General features: G+C 42.3%; 2 protein-coding genes across 2 annotated transcripts in view; one reads left to right on the forward strand and one right to left on the reverse strand.

Moving 5' to 3' along the window:
- The first annotated feature begins 7,622 nt into the window (after positions 1–7,622).
- Positions 7,623–14,761, forward strand: synm (synemin, intermediate filament protein). The gene is made up of 4 exons (XM_083893567.1): positions 7,623–8,810; positions 11,173–11,297; positions 12,485–12,564; positions 12,745–14,761. The coding sequence occupies exons 1-4, from the start codon at positions 8,028–8,030 to the stop codon at positions 14,622–14,624; spliced, it is 2,868 nt and encodes a 955-aa protein (XP_083749693.1). The 5' UTR covers positions 7,623–8,027; the 3' UTR covers positions 14,625–14,761.
- A 159-nt stretch (positions 14,762–14,920) lies between these two features.
- Positions 14,921–21,470, reverse strand: part of ttc23 (tetratricopeptide repeat domain 23) — a gene marked incomplete at its 5' end in the record, with an annotated part of 29,387 nt that continues 22,837 nt past the window's right edge. Inside the window, 6 exons of the mRNA XM_083894287.1 lie at positions 14,921–17,057; positions 17,153–17,235; positions 18,805–18,954; positions 19,117–19,244; positions 20,751–20,856; positions 20,975–21,146. Coding sequence (XP_083750413.1) covers positions 17,006–17,057; positions 17,153–17,235; positions 18,805–18,954; positions 19,117–19,244; positions 20,751–20,856; positions 20,975–21,146 — 691 coding nt within the window. The 3' untranslated portion in view covers positions 14,921–17,005. The remainder of the gene's footprint in view (positions 17,058–17,152; positions 17,236–18,804; positions 18,955–19,116; positions 19,245–20,750; positions 20,857–20,974; positions 21,147–21,470) is intronic.

Genomic DNA, 21,470 nt, shown 5'->3' on the forward strand with positions numbered 1-21,470 from the left:
AATCTGCTTCTACGAGTTTCAGATACTTTTTTTTCCTCGCTAGGTGGTATAAGTGGTGCAAAAGGATTTGTAACTTGTGCAAACCGAGCGAATCGATCGATAAGAGAACAAGGCTTAGAGTGGGCGGGGCTTATGAAGCTCTCTGCTGAGTTTTGCGTGACAGCTCGGAGTCGGAGATTCATGACACTAAAAGTGTCAAATATACGAGAAATAAAGTCGCAGATTTATGAGATTAACAGTACATTTCCATTTTATTAAATATATAGACTCACGCCCACCATTTCTCCCGCTGTTTATGTGTTTTATACATATGAACCGTATCTATATCAGTTCAGTCTGTGGGCTCCCGGCTGCCTCGCTGCGCTGGAGGAGAGACGGTGTTTGTGGGTGACAGCGGCTGGATAACCTGCCTTCACCAGCTGACTGACAGACATTTACTCAACCAGAATAGTTTTAATACCGGCTGCATGAGAAGAAATCAACAGTGTTTAACTGATTAATTTACTTTTTTTCTTCGCCCAGGCAAAGCCGTGATCGTGCACCTATCTTTGTGAGAGGCGGAGGAGGGTGCCGTGTCTCCCCAAGCGTAGCGACAACAGTAGTGACAGCAACACACTGACGTGACAGATTTTTTTTTTTTTTTTTTAATAAATTTTTTTTGGTTAGTTTTACAAATAAACTTACGACAGTAAGTGAGTAGTAGTAGAGGGAAGAAACCTTGATATCTGACATGGTTTGATTAGTTAATAGCGTGTAAAAATGTGTAAAAAAAAAAAGTATAACAGCGGAGCTCCAGGGGAGGTGTGTGTGGTGCTTGTTGTATCCGCTCTGGGGCTCCAGGCAGGGGGGTAGGTGGTGGTCGTTGTCCCTACTGTGGAGCTCCAGGGTGTGGGGCAGGGAAATTTGTGAAAATGAAGAAAATAGCAAAGTTAAACTAATGTAAAACTGTTTAAAAAAAAAAAATCACTTCCGTCAAACCACTCCCGTCGTTTCGGTGTGTAGATACAGTTTCTAGGAAAAAAAATTAGGTATTGTCACGGCAGGGTGTTGGTCTCCGGGGCTGCAGCTGGATGCTCCTCCAACGAGGCAGCCGGGAGCCCACAGACTGAACTGATATAGATACGGTTCATATGTATAAAACACATAAACAGCGGGAGAAATGGTGGGCGTGAGTCTATATATTTAATAAAATGGAAATGTACTGTTAGTCTCATAAATCTGCGACTTTATTTTCTCGTATATTTGACACTTTTAATGTCGTGAATCTGCGACTCCGAGCTGTCACGCAAAACTCAGCAGAGAGCTTCCTAAGCCCCGCCCACTCTAAGCCTTGTTCTCTTATCGATCGATTCGCTCGGTTTGCACAAGTTACAAATCCTTTTGCACCACTTATACCACCTAGCGAGGAAAAAAAATATATCTGAAACTCGTAGAAGCAGATTCGAGCACTTGTATCAATTGACTTGTAGTTGTGTACCTGTAACAAGGATTAGTCCCACATGGCCTACACCACGATGCGTCCGTCTGGACCTCGCCATAGCCCCTCTTGTTCTGTAGCCCTCTCGCTTTCTACACTAATTTCTCCTGTGGTGAAGCCCCTTTCTGACTTTTCTTTATGGTTTCCCCAGTAAGTCGTCCCTCATTGAACTGTTCTTCTTCTACACTCATCATTTGTAACCCTGGTTGATACCCCGCAGCTCTTTTTGCAGCTGCGTCTGCCTCTTGGTTTCCTTTTGCCACTACTGTAGTGGCCGTGTCATGTCCTTTGCATTTCACTATTGCTACTTCTTCTGGTAGTAAAAGTGCTTCAGCAAAGTCCCTCATTTCTTGTTCATGTTTTATAGGTTTGTTCCCTGCTGTCATAAAGCCTGCCCTCAGCCATTGCCCCAAATCCACGTGGGCTGCTCCTACTGCATAGGCTGAGTCGGTATAGATGGTTATTTTCTTTCCCTGTCCTAGTTTTACTGCTGCCTCCACCGCTAGTACTTCTGCCCTTTGTGCTGACTGTGAGCCCTCTAGTCGTCCTGACTCGACTATTTGCACACGCTTACCTCAGCAAATTCTTCTTTTGTCTGGTCCGCTAAGGCTTTTGAACGTCTTAAAAACGCCTTCACTTCTGCACCCATTCTCACTATCCCGGATCCCCTGCTCCAGTTTGTAGTGGAGGTCGATGCCTCTAATGAGGGAATAGGGGGGGTGTTGTCCCAGTGATCTACTAGAGACAACAGATTGCACCCGTGTGCCTTTCTCTCACGCAAGTTAACCTCGGCTGAAAGTAGAGTACATATGCAAAGCTTAAATGCCTGAACTCTCGCCAAGCCTGTTGGCCCTTGTTTTTCAAAAGGTTTAACTTCACCCTTTCTTTCAGACCCGGATCCAAGAACGGGAAGCCTGACACCCTCTTTCGACTGTATGAGCCAGGGCCAATGGCCAGGAAACCTGAACCCATCCTTCCACCTTCCCATTTGGTCGGAGTGGTCAGCTGGCTCATTGAGAATCAGGTCAGGCGGGAAGCCAGTCAGAACCCGAAACCTAGCAACTGCCCGCTTAACCAGTTGTTTGTGCCCCCATCACTTAGGTTGTAATTCATTGGGCACATACTTCTCTCCTGACCTGTCACCCGGGGTCCGCAGAACCTCCTTTGTGATCCGCCAGAAATTCTGGTGGCTCTCGCTTGGCTGCGACGTCAAAGATTACGTGGCTGCCTGCACCATCTGCGCCCGTAATAAATCCTCCTCCAGGCCGCAGCAGGGCTTACCCCAACCTCTCCCGGTTCCTAGTCGACCCTGGTCCGACAGCTCCATTGACTTTGTCACAGGTCTCAGGACCTGCCGGCTGGCTGATCGCCGGCAGCGGGTGGCACCAGATTACAGACCGGGACAGCAGGTTTGTCTCCACCCGGGACCTTCCTCTCCAAGTGGAGTCCAGGAAGCTCGCTCCTAGTTTTGTAGGTCCGTTTCCAAAGTCATTAATCCTGTTTCTGTGCATCTCCGTCTGCCTAGGTCGCTCCGGGTACATCCCACCTCCTCCACGTAAGTGTCACAGGGTGACTATGCCCATGTGTGGGACCAGTGGGGGGCGCTGTTTGTTAAATTTGTCTCCACAGGCGTTTGGCGCCATTCAGGATTGCCCCGGAAGTATCCGGGGGATCGCAGATGTGTGGTTGGCGGAGAAGCAAAGGAGGCGGGGTCGGGACGGTTGAAAAGGGAGCAAGAGGAAGAATAAGGGACGACTTGAGACGAGGGCTGAGCGGACAGGAGCGGAGCGGAACAGACAAGACAAGACAAAGAGTGGACAAAGAGCGGACAAAGAGCGGCGGTGCGACTCGCGGAGCAGGACGATGGAAAGGAAGCGGGACGAGAGAGAGAGCGTGCAGCGGCGGAGCGTGTAGCGGCGGAGCGTGCCACAGACGGCGCTGGTCAGCGACAGGTTATAGGGGAGACGCATCGCGGGAAACGTGGAGGGGTAGAGGTGAGCTCGCCCCTCCTCCGAGCTAAGTACCGCTTTTATTTCACTCCCCTCACCGTCACTGTGTAAAGTTGGGAAGACATAGAAACCCCTTGATTTGTGTTTATTATTTGGCTTGGATTTTACTTTGCATGCAGTCGTCGTTTTGTTTTGGTTTTGATTTATTTATTTACAGTTGCATGTTAAGTTACTTATTTTTAAAGGGGTTTCTCAGGCTTTAACACAAAGCATTGACTGGTTATTCTCTGCACATGATAGTTGGAGTTGGCACCAGGACTGGATCCCACGCACTGGTAAAGAGAGAGAGGACACGAGAACTGTAACTAGACTGCGCTCTGTTACCACCTGCTCCCTCCCGTCATCATTGCTCTATGGACTCTTCTTATTATGTTTTTAACTTAGTCTCAGTCTGTTTTTAAGCATAGCTGTGCCATAATAAATACCATCTGTTGTAATCACCTGTTTATGCGTGTTTGTGGCCAGTGGCTCCCCAGAAGAGACCTCATTTTTATATTCATTTTATCAATACACGGACCCGTTACATAAGCAGACTCAAACCCGTGGGCCAGAGTCCACTGGTTCCCCCCGTCACGCCACCTCGGATTATTGATGGGGTCCTGTATACACGGTCAAGAAGCTCCTGGCAGCCAGAAAAAGAGGCAGAGGTCATCAGTACCTGGTGGGAGGGCTATGGTACCGAGGAAAGATTCATCATCGACAAGCAATTAATTGAAGAGTTCAATCAAAATTACCCTGCCAGTCCTGGTCCGTCAGGAGACGGACCTAGTGTGTGTGTGGGGGGGCTACTGTCACGAAGCGAAGGAACGAAGGAGGTTATAGTTAGGTTTGTCAGGTTTTTGTTATGTCACTTCCTGTTTTATTTTGGTGATGGGTTTCCACTGTCTGTGTTCACTGTCTCTGTCTTCACCGCGCCCCTGTGATTAGTAACCACTTGCACCTGGTGATTATTACCTCTGCACCTTTAATAGCGTCACTATCCCCTTGTCAGTTGTCAGTGTGCCACCAATGTGTACTCAGAGAAGACCAAGTATTGAATCTAGCATACGTATCTCATTGTTCCCTCGTTCATGGTTATATCGCAGCAAGGCTGTCGTTTTTGTTTTCTATTTTGTCACGCAGCACGGCTGTCGTTTTGGATTGTTGATTTTCTCACAGCAAGGATATTCTGTTTTTAGCAGCAAGACTGCAGATTTATTTTCTGTATTTTTGAGGAGGTTTTTTTGTCTGTCTGCTCCCTCCCAGAGTTTTGTTTGGACCTATGGTCGCCATTTTTTGGATTTGCTCTTTTGGCAAATAAATCCCTGTTTTTGAAACCAACTTCTGTTTCTCGTGCATTTGAGTCCATGATCCTGACTCCGGTCCTGGCAGTAACTCCTCCCACAGTTTTGAGAAAATGCCCGCACATCCTATATCCCGTCGTGCTGCTGGCTTACCCGGCCTGGCAGTGGTGCCGGCAGATGCGAGGTCCCGCACAACGCTGCTCGCAGCTTTAATTAAAACGGACCTAGACCGGAAGTTCCAATTAATGCTGTTTTTTAGTGTGTATCTGCGTCATTACCTTATTTAAGAAGCCCTGAAGGTTCAAAATAAACAGTTCAGGAACTGCTGAGAACACTGTGTTTTATTGTAATCTCGGGCTCAGAGAGATCTCTGAAAAAACCTGGTCCGGTTATGTAAACAGTGATTCTCCTGAACAGCAGATCGTCCTGCTCCGGGCACTAGTCCGGGCACATCCGGTTGCGTACATTGAACTGCAGAAGAAGAATAACGTCCGTTGTGGAGGTGTTTCACGAGCGACAGCGTCTTCTGACTCTGGGTCTGACTCCGGGTCAAAGTCATAAAAGGGACTGCGGCAGGGAGTCGTGAAGAAGCTATTTTTAAACACTGTTAAAACAATGTTTTGATAATGAGTAGCAGTGCATCCACCGTTCCAGAGGGGGGAGCTGCGCTTCTGAGAGAGGGTGTGCTGAATATGTCATTTCCGGGTACTGGCCAATCACAAGACAGTTGGGAAGGCAGTCTGAAATATCGCAGCTCAGGAGGGCATCAGAAAAGACAGATTTCTATCGGCTCGTTTACAGCAACTAGGAGGTTTTTGACCATAAAAACAAGTTAATTAGATCAAGTAGACCTCCATAACTAACATATAATTATGTGCAACAGGACCACTCTATGTGAGCTTTAATATTTATTTTTCTGAATTTTGCAAATGTATTCAATATAATACATATGATTATCAATGCAACATCCTTTAAAACCAGGAATGTCACAAAATACATATTAATTGATATTTTCCCAGCCCTACTTTATGATATTATGACACTGTTTGTTACAGGTAAAGGTGCAGGGGCCACACGGTGAGTGTAGTGGTTAGTACTTTTGCATGGATTTTGCTATTCTACATGCGTGAGTTTCCTCACACTCTAAATTGACTATGAGTGGATGGCTCTTACTGATTACACTGTTTTTTGCCCTATGTCAGCTGAGACTGGCACAGCAACCCCCATGGCCGTCATGTGGAGGATAGAGTGGTAGAAGATGGATGGATGAAGGTACAGTGTGTTTATTGGGGATGATAAATCCCTCACTCTTCTCCTCCATGTGTATTGTAGTGTGAACTTATGTAGCCTTCAGTTAGCATCTTAACTCAAAATAGTTTTGTTCATTGTGGGCTTCTTTAAAAACAGGCAAGTCCAAAATGGCGGCCTCCCTAGAGCTGACATGGCTCCTGATATAAATATGTCTCATTCTGTGGTTCATGAAAAACAACAGTTCAAAGACAATCAGGTCATTGTACACTTAAGTGTAATTATTTTTATCTTCAACCTCTGTCAAAAGTATTTTTTACACTCTGGACCTTTAAAAGCATTGAAAGCAGGTGTCATTATAAAATCCATGTGAATTCATCTTTAAAAACCACAATTAGAGAAAATCATGACAAAAATAACAATAACTTTTTTGTATCCCACTTCTAAAAAACATATTTCCAATTAGCTTAAAGCATGTGGAAACATGACTTGTAATATTAAAAATGCTTATCAAGGTTGGGTGTCTATTTAAGCACCACTAAGTCTGAGGGAAAATAACTATTCATAACTATTAAAAAACCTGGTTTGAAAACAGCTCATTTTGCTGTTGAGACTCTGTGGAGACAGTGAGCTCTCTTACGCGAGCCCGAGGCTTCCGCAGGATTATTTTTCTCCACACCCAGAGAAACGTCAGTGCTTTGGAATTATTTTTCTTTCCACTACCTTATCTTCACCTTCTTATACCAGTCCACATTGACGAACACTTTTTATCGCTAGTGTGGAGGCTTTTTTGTGCCACCGAGGCCTGTTTTGTTTTCCAGCCGCCATGAACAATAACAGAGGGGTGTGACGAGGCTGCCGGGGCTGCACCAACACCGCCTCCATTGGAAAATTAAAAAATTTAATAAATAAAACAAATGTGTAGCAACAATGAATGAAAGGGTGGATTGATTAAAGAGATGTAACAGATAATACCTTGTTTTACACAATAAAGCTTATTTGTCAAGAGCCGGCAGTCTGGCTAGACACAAGTGTGAAGTGAAAAAAGGAAAATGTGTGAATAACAGAGACTTGTGGAGTAGTGTGTAAAGCATCTCATGAACATTTCTTAGAAAAGAAATACTTCTTGAAAAATAAATATATGGTTCTGGTGGTTTTAACTGGAATTTTTTTACATATATTTTTACCTTTGGTTTGAGAGTTTGCCAAATCTTAGCAATGACATGCAGCGTTTGAATATAACTCACTGGTATCTCCTTGATGTGAACATCAATCCTCTCACCCAAGCCACACAATTTCAACTCCTGTGTTGTCTGAAAATATAAAAAGGTTATGTTTATGAATGTGTGTAGATGACCCTTGATCTGTTTTTAACCCTCAGCCATTTCCTGGGCTACTCTCCAGTTCGGATTCACCAAGAACTGTCTAAAAGGTCCAAAAGCTTAAAAACAGACTTTAAGATCGAATTGCATTGAGTATTTTTTATTTTAACTGTCAATATATTTACCTGTAATGACCACAGTTTCACTGCCACTCATAACGCAGTCACGTCGCACTGACACGGAATAGAATGTCAGTGAAGAGATACATTTATCCGGAGACTGAAGAAAAACAATCGAGCCCCCTGCAACTCAATTTTTTATCCACTTGGTGGAGCTAAAGATAGAGGCTTTGCGAGGAAGTGATGCATTCAGGCTAAGTTCGGTGAAATGTTTTGTTTTCTGTAATCAGTTCCCGAAAAACCACTGTAACAACTCCAGATGTTTTTCTTTTTTTACACTGTGGTAGTGTCTGTTGAATTTATATGCAAGGACCAGGACCAGGACCAGGACCCGCCCTCCTCCTCCTCTTCTTCCTCCTGCACATGTCAACGGGACACTGATCGCGCATTACCACACAGTTGTATCCACAGACAGACGCAGACGCGTGTGTGACGTTGCGGAAACCTGTCCCACAGACTAGACACATTTTAAACTCACATTTTGATTCGTATCATCATTAGATGTCAAAATGATGCCTTTCAGGAGACCTTTCGAGAGCGAGAAACAGCATGTGAAGGAGCTGAACAGCAGACTGGCCCAGTATCTGTGCAGGACCAAGCAGCTGGAGCAGGAAAATGCGAATATGGTCGACGAGATCAACAAACTGAGACAGAGGAGAACGGCGGCGGGGCTGGAGCCCAAGTACAAGGCTGAGATGCGGGATCTGAGGAGGATGGTGGATCAGCTGTCGGTGGAGAAGTCCCAGGCTGAGGTGGAGAGGGAGAAGCTGTGGAGGGAGCTGCAGATGATCCAGTGTATGTGCAGCGAGCAGACGGATGTGTGCGCGGACATCTGTGGAGAGCTGCAGGGATGTGAGAATGAGCTTCAGGTCGCTCACAGGACCAACACTGAACTCCAGCAGCGTCTATTGCAACTAGAGAGCGAGTGTGGAGCCATGGAGGAGGCACACAGGCAGGAGATGGAGCGGGCCACGCGTCAGGTTGAGTCCCGAGTGGTGCCCATCATTACGCAATCTTACCCCGTGGAAAAGCTGCAGGAGTGCGCCCTGGGTCTTTCCGAGGGCTGGGTGCAGACCTTCAATATGTACCAGCAGAAGGTGGAGGAGATGGAGCAGGTGATGAAAGCAGACCAGGCCATGCTGAGTGACCTGCAGAGAGAGAAGATGCTATACGCAGCACAAATGGACAATTTACGCATGGACGCGGAAAAACAAGGTCGCCTCCAGATGCGCCTTGAAGATGAGCTCATGAATATGCAGCAGACATTCTGCGTGGACTTGAGCAATTATCAGGTGAGACAGAAATAACTGCAATTAATGTTTCAAATGATACCACGAAAAACTTAAAATATTTCTTTGGTTATATATGAGGCTCTAGAGGTTATACAGATTTTTGAAAGGACAAACAAACCAATATGCAGCATGCTTCACAGCAGCAGCCGCTCCTCTCGTCTGTGCCACACCCACCCTCCTTAATGGCAATGACGCATTCTTGGCGACCTTCTTTTTGCATTTGCATCAAGAATGTCTCTCTTTTTCATTCTAAGGTAAACATAAACTTAAAACTATATTAAAATTAATATATTTAAATAATTAATAATTAAGTACCATTGTCAAATGAGTTCACACCTCAGTTCACACCAGTCTTTAGAGTTTAAGACAGTGGCATTCCTGCTCTGCACACAGAAAATTATTTATTTCATGTCAAGGCAGATGGAGGCAACATTACGCTAGTAAATCAAGATAGACGCAAACAGCTTGGAGTGTGACTGAAAAGTAACACAAAGAAGTGTCCACAAAAAGTTTCAGAAGTGAAGTTTACAGCTCAAAAAAGCAGTTCGATCCCTCTGCCCACCCTACACTGCTGTTGTATACACAAAACACTCAGCCAGGTCTGATAGTTTTGATTGACAGATATTGTTTTCAGATGAATGATGCAGAAAACAAATAATGTTACATTGACCAAACAGAGGCACAGAGGCGATTCTAGAGTCTGTAGGGGCCCTGAGCAAAAATTCCCAGGGGGCCCTTCCTTCCAACCAGTGTTCATCGCCATATGTTATGAATAATCTGACTACAATGAAAAATGTATGAGTTCAAAATATTATTTTTTTACGAAATGAATGAAATAACATGGAAAAACCTTGTAATTAAAAAGTATGTGAAAATATAAATGTAAAGAACAATAAAATACTGTAAATGGCTTTAAAAAAAACTATATAAACTTAGTACTTGTATACTTAAAAATACATTACACTGTAAAGAACCCACATTATAAAACAATATAAATATATAAAACAATAAAATACTGTAAATAACTGAAAAACAGATGCATTACACTGTAAATAGTCATTTTCCAACTTGCAGAACGATAACTTCACAGAGGAGTAGAAGTCACATTAAAAGTAAAGCACAGCCACATATTTTTATATATATATAAAATAACAGCCACAATATCTTTAAACCTTATGTGCAATTTGTTACCTCACAGGATTGAATAGCTAGATCAGGGAGAGGTCACACCACCACTCCCAACACTGTTGTATAACTGCTGGATTAAACCGGCCACTTAAACCAATTAGCTCTCAGACTGACAAATCCCATTAGTCTCCCAATCCCAAGATGGAGACCCACGCAGGTCAGCCTGGTGCTATTACAACATTCAGATGACATAAAGTAAAGCCATGTTGAAGCACAGGTACATTTATAAAACTGAAAAAAAACCAAAACAAGTATTACAGCATCAGTCAAGTGATTGTCAAATAAAATGGTCCTTAATTCACGTTTGATTCTTCTCAAGCCTCTAGCATTTAATTAGCATATTTTTTTCGCCACATGTTTCTTGGGACCCTGTCGATTATTTGTAAACACGTTTGACTTTCACGCAGTGATCACGCCTCAATAGCTTAGCTAAAGGGATTTTACAATTCTTCTTTTCAGAATCTGTTAATTCTCCTTTTTGTTCCATTTTATTTATGCACATTTTGATATAGATGTTGAGCAGGTTCTGACCAGGTTCTGAAACTCATCATTATTTAATTATCATATTATTTTGATAAAAGTATGACCAATTAAAACATTTGAACCAAATAAAACCTGTCTGTCATCTGTCACGAGCCTCGCCGAACGATGTCATAGCTTTCGAGTTGCGCGCATCACAGACAGAGCAGTTGTTTCCAACATGGTGATTTGTCGCTAAATCTACCAACTTTTTATGGTGTTTGGAGACTTACTGTGCTCAACAAGCAGCATGTGTTACAGGGATCACCTCCCAAAGCACGGTCAACTCCGCAGTCCAAGCCTATAGTCAGAGTGGAGCGGAGAACCTTTGCACTCTGTGTTCAAGCTGCTAATGCATCACGCATGCACATAAGTGCTGCCGTTCCACCCTGGAGGGTGGGACTTTGAGGGAGGCGGAGGTGTTCATGTTCAACATTTTACTAAGTGCTGTGAGACATGCAAGAAAGGGAAGTATAGCTTTAATTCAAATAAGCTTTATAGTATCATGCCATGAAATATTGCAATATTTTAGTGTCTAAATATTTTCTTATGCCCCTCCACTGCAACAAAACAAAATATAGCAAAGGTATAGACAGAAACTTCTGTAAAACCTCTGGTTTAATTTACTGCACTGTATTGTTTTTTTGTCACATAGATGATTATCGAGCAGCTGGAACAGGAAAAGAACCTGATGGCCAACACTATAGCAGAGAAGACACAAGAGCATCAGCACCTTCTGCAAGTTAAGATGGATCTGGGCATGGAGGTTGCCGCCTACAGGTGATGAGCTGATCAATCTCCTCAAGAAATAACAAAATGATCCCTTTCTGTTTTTCAAATCAGACAATGAATTGTAGGAATACAGCTTTTGTTTAATGGTCCAGTGCATCCTCTTTTTTTTCTAGCATTATTGTCCAACTCAGCTTCCCACTGCCTTAAGTACTCTTAGCTTAATTGGTTATTTTATGAAATCCATTAGAACTAAGAAGTTGCTTGCTTTCGATCTTGGCACAAAGTGCTCTGGTGTTAACACTTTCCCTGCAGTTAAATAATTAAAAACTAGCAAGTACACATGTGTTTTATTAGTTGTGTAATGATACATATTGCATGTGGCATTTAATATTATGTAATAATAGAATGGTATGTCTGCTTTCATGCTCTGAACATACCTAGATCTCACATGCTCACATACTAGTACTATTTTTGCAGAGGTACAGCTATTTTTAAAGCAGTTCATAAATACATACAGGTTAGTTCCATAAATGTAAGAATGTGTTTCTCTTTTATCCAGGTATTTTCTTTCATGAGCTCCTGGAATTCACATTCGCACACTTGGTATTGACAAATTCCAAGTCATTTCTGCAGACGTCTATCTGCTCATGTGTTTGTCTTTATATAGTAGTTTCTCCTTCACTGGCACATCTGTTGTGTTCTGAATTTCTTGAGTAGACAGAATGTTTGTCCAGAGACTTGGCAGTGGCATGTGTCTCTGTTGTTGTCATGAGTCAGCTTTTGCTGTGGGATTCACTGGGAGTGTGGACAGCTCTGCATCGTAACTGTTATTTTTAGGTCAGTCATCCACAAGGCTTTGACGGGAGAGGTTGTTCTTTTTTTGATGGATTTTGTTTTGCTCTTGTTTGTTTGGTGAAGCATGGCTTTGGAAAAGTGAGCCGTTTCAGCAAATAACCTCAAAAGTCTTTATAAGCAGCAGCTTGTTGTGAGTTTGATGGTATACTACCCTATATGGCTAGGTCCTGTGTTCCTACCATCTTGTTAAACTGGAGGGTTTAGTTTAGGAGGTCTGAGATGGCAGAGCTAAATGATGTACATCGTCTTGTGAGGTATGAGTTATTTTCACTTGATAGTTCCTTTTTTTGCAAATATGTGAAAAATTGTTTTTTGGAAACAGAGGGATAACCAGTAAAATAACCTGTGTTTGTCTGAGTATTTTGTCTTGTTTTGTGCAGGGCTCTCCTGGAGGGTGAGAGAGTGAGTCTGGAAGATGCTCATAGAAGAGTGAATCAGCATCAGAGAGAAAGAATAATAGGTACAGTATTAAATGGTTTTAACTAAGATAAACACTTTAAGACTTCTAGTTAATGCTACATGAAAACAAATATGAAAATATGTTGTAATAAATAATAAATAAGTAAAACTAAACAGTGAAGTGTCAAGAAATCTGAATAAATAGTGAAACGATCAATCAATAATTGCCTCTGTGCCTTAGATATCAAGATGCCTGCCCAACCCTACAGACCAAGAGCTTCAATATTAACTACAAGACAACAAAATGATACCCGGTATACCCAACCAATGCCAAGCTTGACGAGATCCCCCACGGCTCCCTCTGGGTCCAGAAGTCCCTCCAAGGTCATTCCTATTTCAGTTGCAGACAGGGCTCGTTATCAAAGCCCTGCATCCAGAAGAGACATGATATCATTCAGCAAAGCTCGGGCTGCCACTTCTGCCCCTATGTCTACAACGACCACCAGTGCTGCTGCTTCTGCACAAGATGAGCAAACACGCAAACATGAAACCCACATGAGTCCTAGTGTGCAGAAAACATCAGAAGAGAGAACTGTTAAAATCAAACAGGTCTCTAGGGAAGAGAGCCAAATAAGTCCCATCATGTCTCCCACTGCTGAGACCAAATCAGTGACAGTAGTGTCATCACCAATGAGCCTGAGCACTGAAACTGAAGCAGGAAGCCAAAAGGAACTGTTGAATGAAATGGAAAGAGCCCATGATTATGGTGTAAAGTTTGAAGAAGAAGGGAAAACAGAGTCTACAAGTGAGCAGAAGATTTTAGACTCTGTGTCTGTAGAGGAGATCGTCAAGAAAGTGATCAAACCAGCAGGCTTGGAAGCTCAGGTGTGTTCACCAGGAGAATCCAAGGTCAGGTATCATGTGGGAAAAACTGAAGAGGAGGATGGCACGACTAAAACACAGATTGTGCTGGAGTACAAGGTGGAGGAGGAAGTGGATTTTGGTGAGGACTCTGACTTAAATGAACTTCTGAGTCAAGGTGCGAAGAAGGTGTCACTGGAGGACATTAAGGATACAGCAACAAGAAGTATGATCACCAATTTGTTCAGTGACCTGCAGGGAGCAGAGAGTCTGCAAAACAAGTCTGTCAGTGTGCAAATCATCGAGGAACCAGTGGACTCTCGTGGTAAAGATGAGGTTGAAGTTGAAGAGATGTCCAGATCTACCTATCATGTGCCCTCCTCAACATACTTTCAAATTGAGGAGCTAGAAAACGTCCCTTATGATACTCACATGCAATTGCATGACAATGACGTGACAAAATCCGTTACAACAGATGCAGATACTTCTAGGGATGAATCTGTTCATGTTGAAGACATCTCTAGACAGAGTGAATCTCCATACTTCTCCCATGATCAAGAGTCACATGAGTATTTTGTCTCCACACCAGATGATAATCTTTCTGAGTCCGAGGAGGGTGGTGGCATAACCTCATACGGCCATTATGGCATGGTAGATGACCTTTCAGACGAGAAGTATTATCAAGATGGAAATATTCCACTAAACACAGCAATTCAAAAGGGAGGTGATGAATATAAGTTCTTGTCAGATTTCAAAGATGGTTTTCCAGAGTGCATCATTGAAGAAGAGGTCTGTGTTTCCCCAGTAGTGCAGGAGTCAGTGCTTGAGTTCCTGAGACAGGACTCATTAGAGCCCAAAGAGCAGCTGAAGGGAGCTTTAGAGCAACTACAAACCTCAGTTTCAGGTCCTCTGAAGGAGGAGTTGGCTTTTCTCACTAAAATTAGTCGTGAAAGTCCTCAGAATATGGCAGTTAACGTCACAAAAGTACAGCAGTCAAGTGACAATGGAACCATGACTATAGTTGCAGAACTAAATGTCTCTCAAACCCTGGAAGACTCTGGGCTACTGGATGCAGAACATGATCTGTCTGATGAGCAGATCATGGCAGCTCTCAGATCATCTAACCTTGAGTATGAGAAAGCCTTCCAGGTTGGGGCAGGAGGAGGGTACAGCTTCAGCATTGACAACACAGAAGATATTGCTCATGGTGAAGGGTCTGGGGGTTTCACAGACAAAGGAGAATCCGTGTCAAATCACTGAGAAACATATCAAATTTGGGCCATCCAAGAAGTCCTTCACCTTCCAGATGGGCAGCCATTCAGATATGTCATCAGAGCAAGAGCTGCAGTCCGAAATCTCAGAGAGCCCATTTCTCAATCATTTGCCACAATTTTCCTTGACAGCCCAAATGACTAAGAAATTATTCAGCCAGAAATATTTTTGGATGTCTATACTTGCTTGCATATCAATTCCACAAATATTGGCGCTTTTCCACTATCCAGTCCTGGCTCAACTGGGCATGGCATGGGGTGACTTCTTTTTTTTTTTTGGTTTTCCATGAGTGTTGGTACTTCTTTTTGGTACCTGCTCTTGCGAGCTGAGACGATACCATGTATAACATCCACGGACTGCCGGCCAATGATTGGCAGATTGTTGACATGATTGTTGCCATGAGCGCAATAGGAAACACTAGAATCAACTGTGCCAGTACCAGTAGTAGTGGAAGTGGTGGTGGAAAAGCATCATACGTATGAAGCTTAAAGCCCCAGTGCATATCTTCTGACCCCTAAGGAATCTTAAGTAATTATCAAAACACTGCCAGTGCTTCTACCCCAACACCTCTGCAACCCAGTTGCATTTATCCCATCAACCTGCTTAACATCCATATTTGTTTTTCTGCTGGTTAGAATCCACTTCTGTAGCTTCTCATTGGCACTTCTTGGCATTTTAATTGATTTTGTTACTTATTAAGAGTGTGTTACCTTTATCTCAAATATGCCCCAAACAGCATATGTGTCTTTTAGTTACATTTTTGAGATTACATACATATATAGCTATACTATGTTTAAACACAATAAAACAGTATATTTTCCAGCTTTAATTACACATTAGCAGTGTTTAAAGTGGTTAACTGAATTGTGCTTACAGCTTGTTTATTTTCCAACAGTTTTTGTTTTATTTCTCTAGATGTCTCTATTTCTGTGCTGTTAGACTGTACTAGACAGTTTTGTAGTTTCCAGCTCACCATCTGCCCAACTATGACATCATGGATGCATCTACATAATGTTGAGTCTCCTTTGTCAACACTTGCAGTCCAACAGCTGATAGTTGCTAATTATGAGGTGCTGTGCACCATAATTTGACTTTGTTGGGCTTTTTATTTTTATTTTATCGGGCACTGCTACCAAGTAGAATTATGTTTGTTTTACTGCAACATCATTTTATCAGGAGCCGAAGTAGGATGTACTGAAGTAGGTGACAGCATGAGAGAGGACAAAAGATGGTAAACAGGCAGACAGAAAGTTTGAAATTCTGCGATCAAGGCATAGTGCAAGTAAAAGTGAAACTTAAAAATGGTTAAATAACTCACAAACAAAAAGCTATTATATATATCTTCTCACAATAGCTGCATATTATAGATGGTTACATTGTTATTTTCCCCCTAAACAAGTATATTATTATATAAATTGTAATATACTGTACTTGGGAATAACATTTTGCTCCATAATTAGGCTCAGTGAGTTGGGAATTCAAAATGGTGGAACAGTAAGTGAATGTAAAGAAGCAGCATGGTCATAAGGAATTAAGGATGTGTATTTGTTGTAAAAGTAAAATGTTTTCATAAGATGGAGTGGTGGTTTCTTTGATGCATGTTTTGTCTAAAGTTCTTTTACTACACGTGTTTGTTGTCACAGTGTTGGCTTGATGGATTCACCTTTACTCTGATATGGCAGAGTCTTCAGTGACTATTTTTGGATCATCAGCTTAGTGTTTACCAGAGTTTGTTTTGTTGTGTACTTGCAGAGGCAGAAAAAAATCCACTCGGTTTGTCTTCATGTCTGTATTAATGTATTCACATATTGTCTTACATTGTTTTAGTGTGAATCTCATGCGTTTATAAATATATTAATTGCAAGACATCAACATTTAAAAAGATTTGTTGCATTTGTATGTTCACAATCAGCAAATTTCCATATAACAACATGGCACTAATACATTGATAAACAGAGTATAATGTTGAGTCAGCGTGGTTAGAAACCACGGATTGTGCAACATTATTGCTTTCACTGCTTTCACATTATTGCTCAAGTTTAAATTGGTTCAACCTCAAATTTGGAAAATTATAAATATTTTAATATGAAATTAAAACCTTTTGTGGCTATGATTCTCAAGTGTGAGTTTTTCTTTTTTTTCTTTAAAGCCAATATACTGTGTGGATGACACCAAATCATCAGGAATTGTTATTTGTCCCAAAAGCAAGTTTGGGATGGGAAAATAGATTGCTTGTCCAAACCTCCAAAGTTGTTACAATAACAAAATAATAATAATAAAAAAAGCATATTCATAAGAGTCAAGCATTGAGGTTGCTTCATCATTGCCACTTGAAACTTTAGTGCAACTTGTATGCAACTTATGGCAGCTTATATTTTTCTTCTACCTAGCCTTTGTAGTCTCTCTGCCACTTTTGGTGCCCTGAAACATAAAGCAGTTTAGTCAATTATGCTATTTAACAACAGGAAAAAAATGAAATAACTTAATAATGATAAATACATAAGATGTATAGATACCGGGCCAACATGTCCACAGCTTTTTGGGTTGTTTTTGTCTTCTTGTGCTGAGGCCCATACACCCAACTCTGAATCTCAAGGCACTGACATTAAAAGTAAAAATAATAATAAAAAAAAACAATTAAGTTAATGACAGTTGAATGAGTCCTCAGTGGAAGATTAGAGATCCATGTCATACTCAGAGGGGAATAAACACTCCTAGCAACATGTGAATGCACTAAACATCCCAAAATAACTGCTGTAGCAGTCCAGTTGAGATAACACCTGTGATGCCCACTCGCAGTGACAGGTCAACACAGACCCAAATGAATGAGTCAGGATTCTAAGATAGACAGCTTTCCTTTTAGTTTGTTAAGTTTGAGTAAATAGTCATTGCTTGGCTCAATAACATCAGAAACAATTACCTCATTTAACAAAATCCAGAAAAGTTCAAACTTTAAACTTCAAACATGTGTAAAATATTATTGCCCAACTTGCACATTGACGTAGCAGCCAAGATAAAATCCTGCCTGCCATTTCTGTAATGCATCATCAAAAATAAGTTCTGAAGATCTTTTGTTTTTAAATCAGGGAGAGAGAGAGAGAGAGAGAGGGAGTGAAAAGTTCCCCTCTTTTCGCCAGGGAAATGAAAACACTCAGTAATCTGGAACAGATCCATCTGCTCTCATGGATATTTTCACTGTTGCTAAGGTTGATGTAATGGAAGGCCTTTTTTCAGCAGGACCACATAGGAAGGGGGGGAAATGTGTGTGTGTTTTTCTGAGTGTATGTGTGAGCCATTGTTCTCTTGCTCTATTTATTAAGAGCCAGCTTTCCTTTGAAAAACAATATGTATTTATACGAGCAGATGACAGGGAAAATGCAACCTTACACATCTGCTCTGTGTCAGTGTACTTCAGAAAGGTCAGTAGTTGGACGTGCAGCGAGGAAAGTGAGCTGATACACCCTGTCATACTTGGAACCCTCTGAACTTTAATGTCACAACAAAGCAGCATAGCAACCAACATACTTTACTTGGGCAAGCTGTTACTAGTAAGAAATCCCCCTTTACTTATGTATGTTTAACAGGTCGTTGCAGAGAGCTTATGTCATACCATACTTAAGCTAAAATACACTTGTTATAGAGTAAACAACTTATGAGAGGAGAAATGTGATAAAAAATGAGCAACAATGTTTCTTCAAAACACAACAATGTCAAGGGTCAGTGTCCCTTTAATTAACAGCACTTACAGGAACCTAACAGGAGAGTGACATCCTGTTTCAAAGTCACCCATCTGTCAGGCTCCATTCAGACTGAGGAAACACAAATTCACTGTGTGTGATACTTTACACAGGACGATGGCTGTGCACACTGCACACTTCCAAGATTAGCATGTGACTCTGATAGCACTGAGATTTAAAGAGGTGGCAGGAATAACTCATCTCACTATGACAGGGACTGTGTGTACCTCTAAAAAGCCTCTCACTGATGTAGCTACGTGGCCATCACTCCTGGCCTTTTATAAAAGCCACCCATGCGAAATGTTTGGCAAGGACAATGTCATGTTTGATAGCAACTGCTGCATCCAAGAGTTCAAATGTATATTTATTGGTCGTAACAAAGACAAATACAACATGACAGGTGGTATTTGTGTTCTGCAATGTGTAATTACCTTGGTCATAGTCCTGTGGGCCTGCACCATCCTGCCTTCAGTCATCTCCACACTCCCAATCAGCTGAAGAGTGTCTGCTACCTCGGTGCTAAGGTCACCAAATGTAGATTGCTTAGACGGGAGAGAGGATCTCTGGATCTCCACACAGCTCTGCAATGGTGCATGCAAAAATGCAGGGTCATAAATTATCTCTTGCCACTGGCAACCGCTTGATTATTAACAAACTAATGGCAAAATGTACATGGACCTTGAAATTGCATGAAAAAAAATATGAGATGTGCCTGATGGTACATGTGTGTGTGTGTGTAAAACCTCTTGTTGGCCATTGAGGAGGAGGAAACGACAAAAATCATCCTGGGCAGAGAGAAAGGCTGGGTCCTGTGCACCTACAGATTTTTCATATGCACTTAGACTCTGCTCAAAGTAGTGACCTGTAGAGTCTACATCAGCATGAGGGAAAAACAAATAAATATGATGACGGTAGGTAAGAACTCAAAGTTGCAATTTATAACTTTTAGTAATTTATTTGATGTTGAGGTCTGGTCTTCATGAACAGAAATGATCATGTAACATTATTTGTATGCTGCATCCTTCATCTGAAAAAGGGCTCTGTCAAGCAATAGTATCAAACCTGACAGAAGGAGCGTTTGTGCGTATACAGCAGCAGTGCAAGGGTGGGTGGGGGAAAAAAAGCATTTAATCTATCACACTGCTGAATAGAGCTCCAGTAGCTGATGTCACGCTGACTCCTTTCTTCACAGGCTGTTTCATCATTAACATGAAGATGGTATAGAGCTGCCCCAGGATGCCAAAACAGTCAGAGATAGGCGGGAGAGCATTTTATTGGATCACCACAGATCCAGAGAGCCGGTGGAAGTGAATTGCAGCAATAAAATGTCCTCTAAGCATTCAGAAGAAGATGGAGCAATGGGATCCCACAAGCAACAGATTGTTTGGTTAGCTCTTGTTAAATTCATTGACTCTATAGAGCAGGGTTCTCTAGACCAGCTCCTGGTCCTGGGGAGCCACTGTCCTGCATGTTTTAGATGTTTCCCTGCTCAAACACACCTAATTCAAATGGTTAGCTTGCCAATAAGCTCTGTTGAAGCCTGATAATGACCCATTTATTTGAATCAGGTGTGCTGGAGCAGAGAAACATGCAGGACAGTGGCTTCCCAGGACCAGGAGTGAGAAACCTTGCTCTAGAGCAGAGATGCCATGGTTACGGCCCGCGTGCCGAATGTGACGTACAGGCGGGCCGGGTCCGGTGATAAGGGGAAAATATATATTTTTTTTATTTTATCTAATTTTAATTTTAATAAATATAATAAAATTAACAGTTTACACTTGTGTTATTTCAAGGAAATGTGTTTTGGTGGCACCTAGTCTATTTTGTTACATTTCACATTTTTAAATGTCGGCTACTTGCATGGATAGGAAAATGTTATGTTTTCAGAGGGTAACTGTCTCCTGCTTTAGGCTGTAATTGTAGGCCTCATTGTGAGGCTATTTCGGTGCCAATGCAATTTATTTTTGATGTGTAGACCTTCATGAATAATTTTAAATCGCCTACCTATCCATTTGTTGAGTCAGTGTTTGGCCTTTTCAGTCTGAAAGTATAATCCAGCCCCCCGGGGTCTCACTTGAAAAAATCTGGCCACCTGTCTAATTTCACCCCGGCATCCCTGCTCTAGAGTGAAATGAAGGGAAGTTAATCAGGAAGTTGAAGATGTCAGGATACTGCAGGTCTATAATAACATCCTCTCAAATAAATAGACACTGTGAAACCTATAGTACATTTGCCTGGGGGTAATAAGGCTATTAAAAGTCTGGTTTCCAAAACACCATTTTAAGGAATTTGACATGTAAGAGGGCCATGCAAGATTCAAGGCCTTCATAAACCTCTTAAGCCTCATGTTCGGGCTTGTGTCTGTGAATAAACTCACCATTGTGATGGGACTCTGCTGCAGCAGAGAGGAGGAGGGCCAGGCTGAGGGAGATCTGAGCCACATCTAGCTCCCCTTGGCTGTGGCTCATAGCAATGGCATGAGCCTAACAGGAACACCCATGTGCAGAAGCATTAGGTAACAACACAGCTTGGCGCAGTCTCAAGAGGAGGTGCCCATGTATTTATATACAGGATGTTGTTCTAAAGTGATATGTCACTTGCCTTGGAGAGATGCTCTATGGCTTCGTCCAAATGACCTTTGTCTTGTTCAATGGCAGCCATGTCCCTGTAGACAGTGCAGGTCTTCTCTGGTTTATCACACTCCTTCAGTAGTTGCAAAGACTTCTCGCACCATCTCAAAGCTTCCTCACGCCTGTCCTGTCTCCTATACACCCTAAAGGACAGGACACAAATAGACTGAGTGTCATTGATGACAAACATAAAGACACTGATCAGCCTTGACCAGACTTGCAGCACGTGGGCCAAATGTGGCCCCTCCAGCCACCCACTTATGTTGTGTTTCCATCATCGAACAGTTCGGTTTGTTACAGTACAGTTTGATATGGTAAATCCCTGGGCCATGCTTGCATTTCGACCGAGAGCCTTTACTTGGTAGGCGGGTTGTGGGCTGTGCCTGGTGATCGCATAGTGTGACGACGATGACAATAAACCAACAAACATGGAGGACATCCAGCAGCTTTTATTTCCTGGTCGGTTT

This window comes from Microchirus variegatus (genome assembly GCF_963457635.1).
Source record: "Microchirus variegatus genome assembly, chromosome: 8".
Lineage (NCBI taxonomy): Eukaryota > Metazoa > Chordata > Actinopteri > Pleuronectiformes > Soleidae > Microchirus > Microchirus variegatus.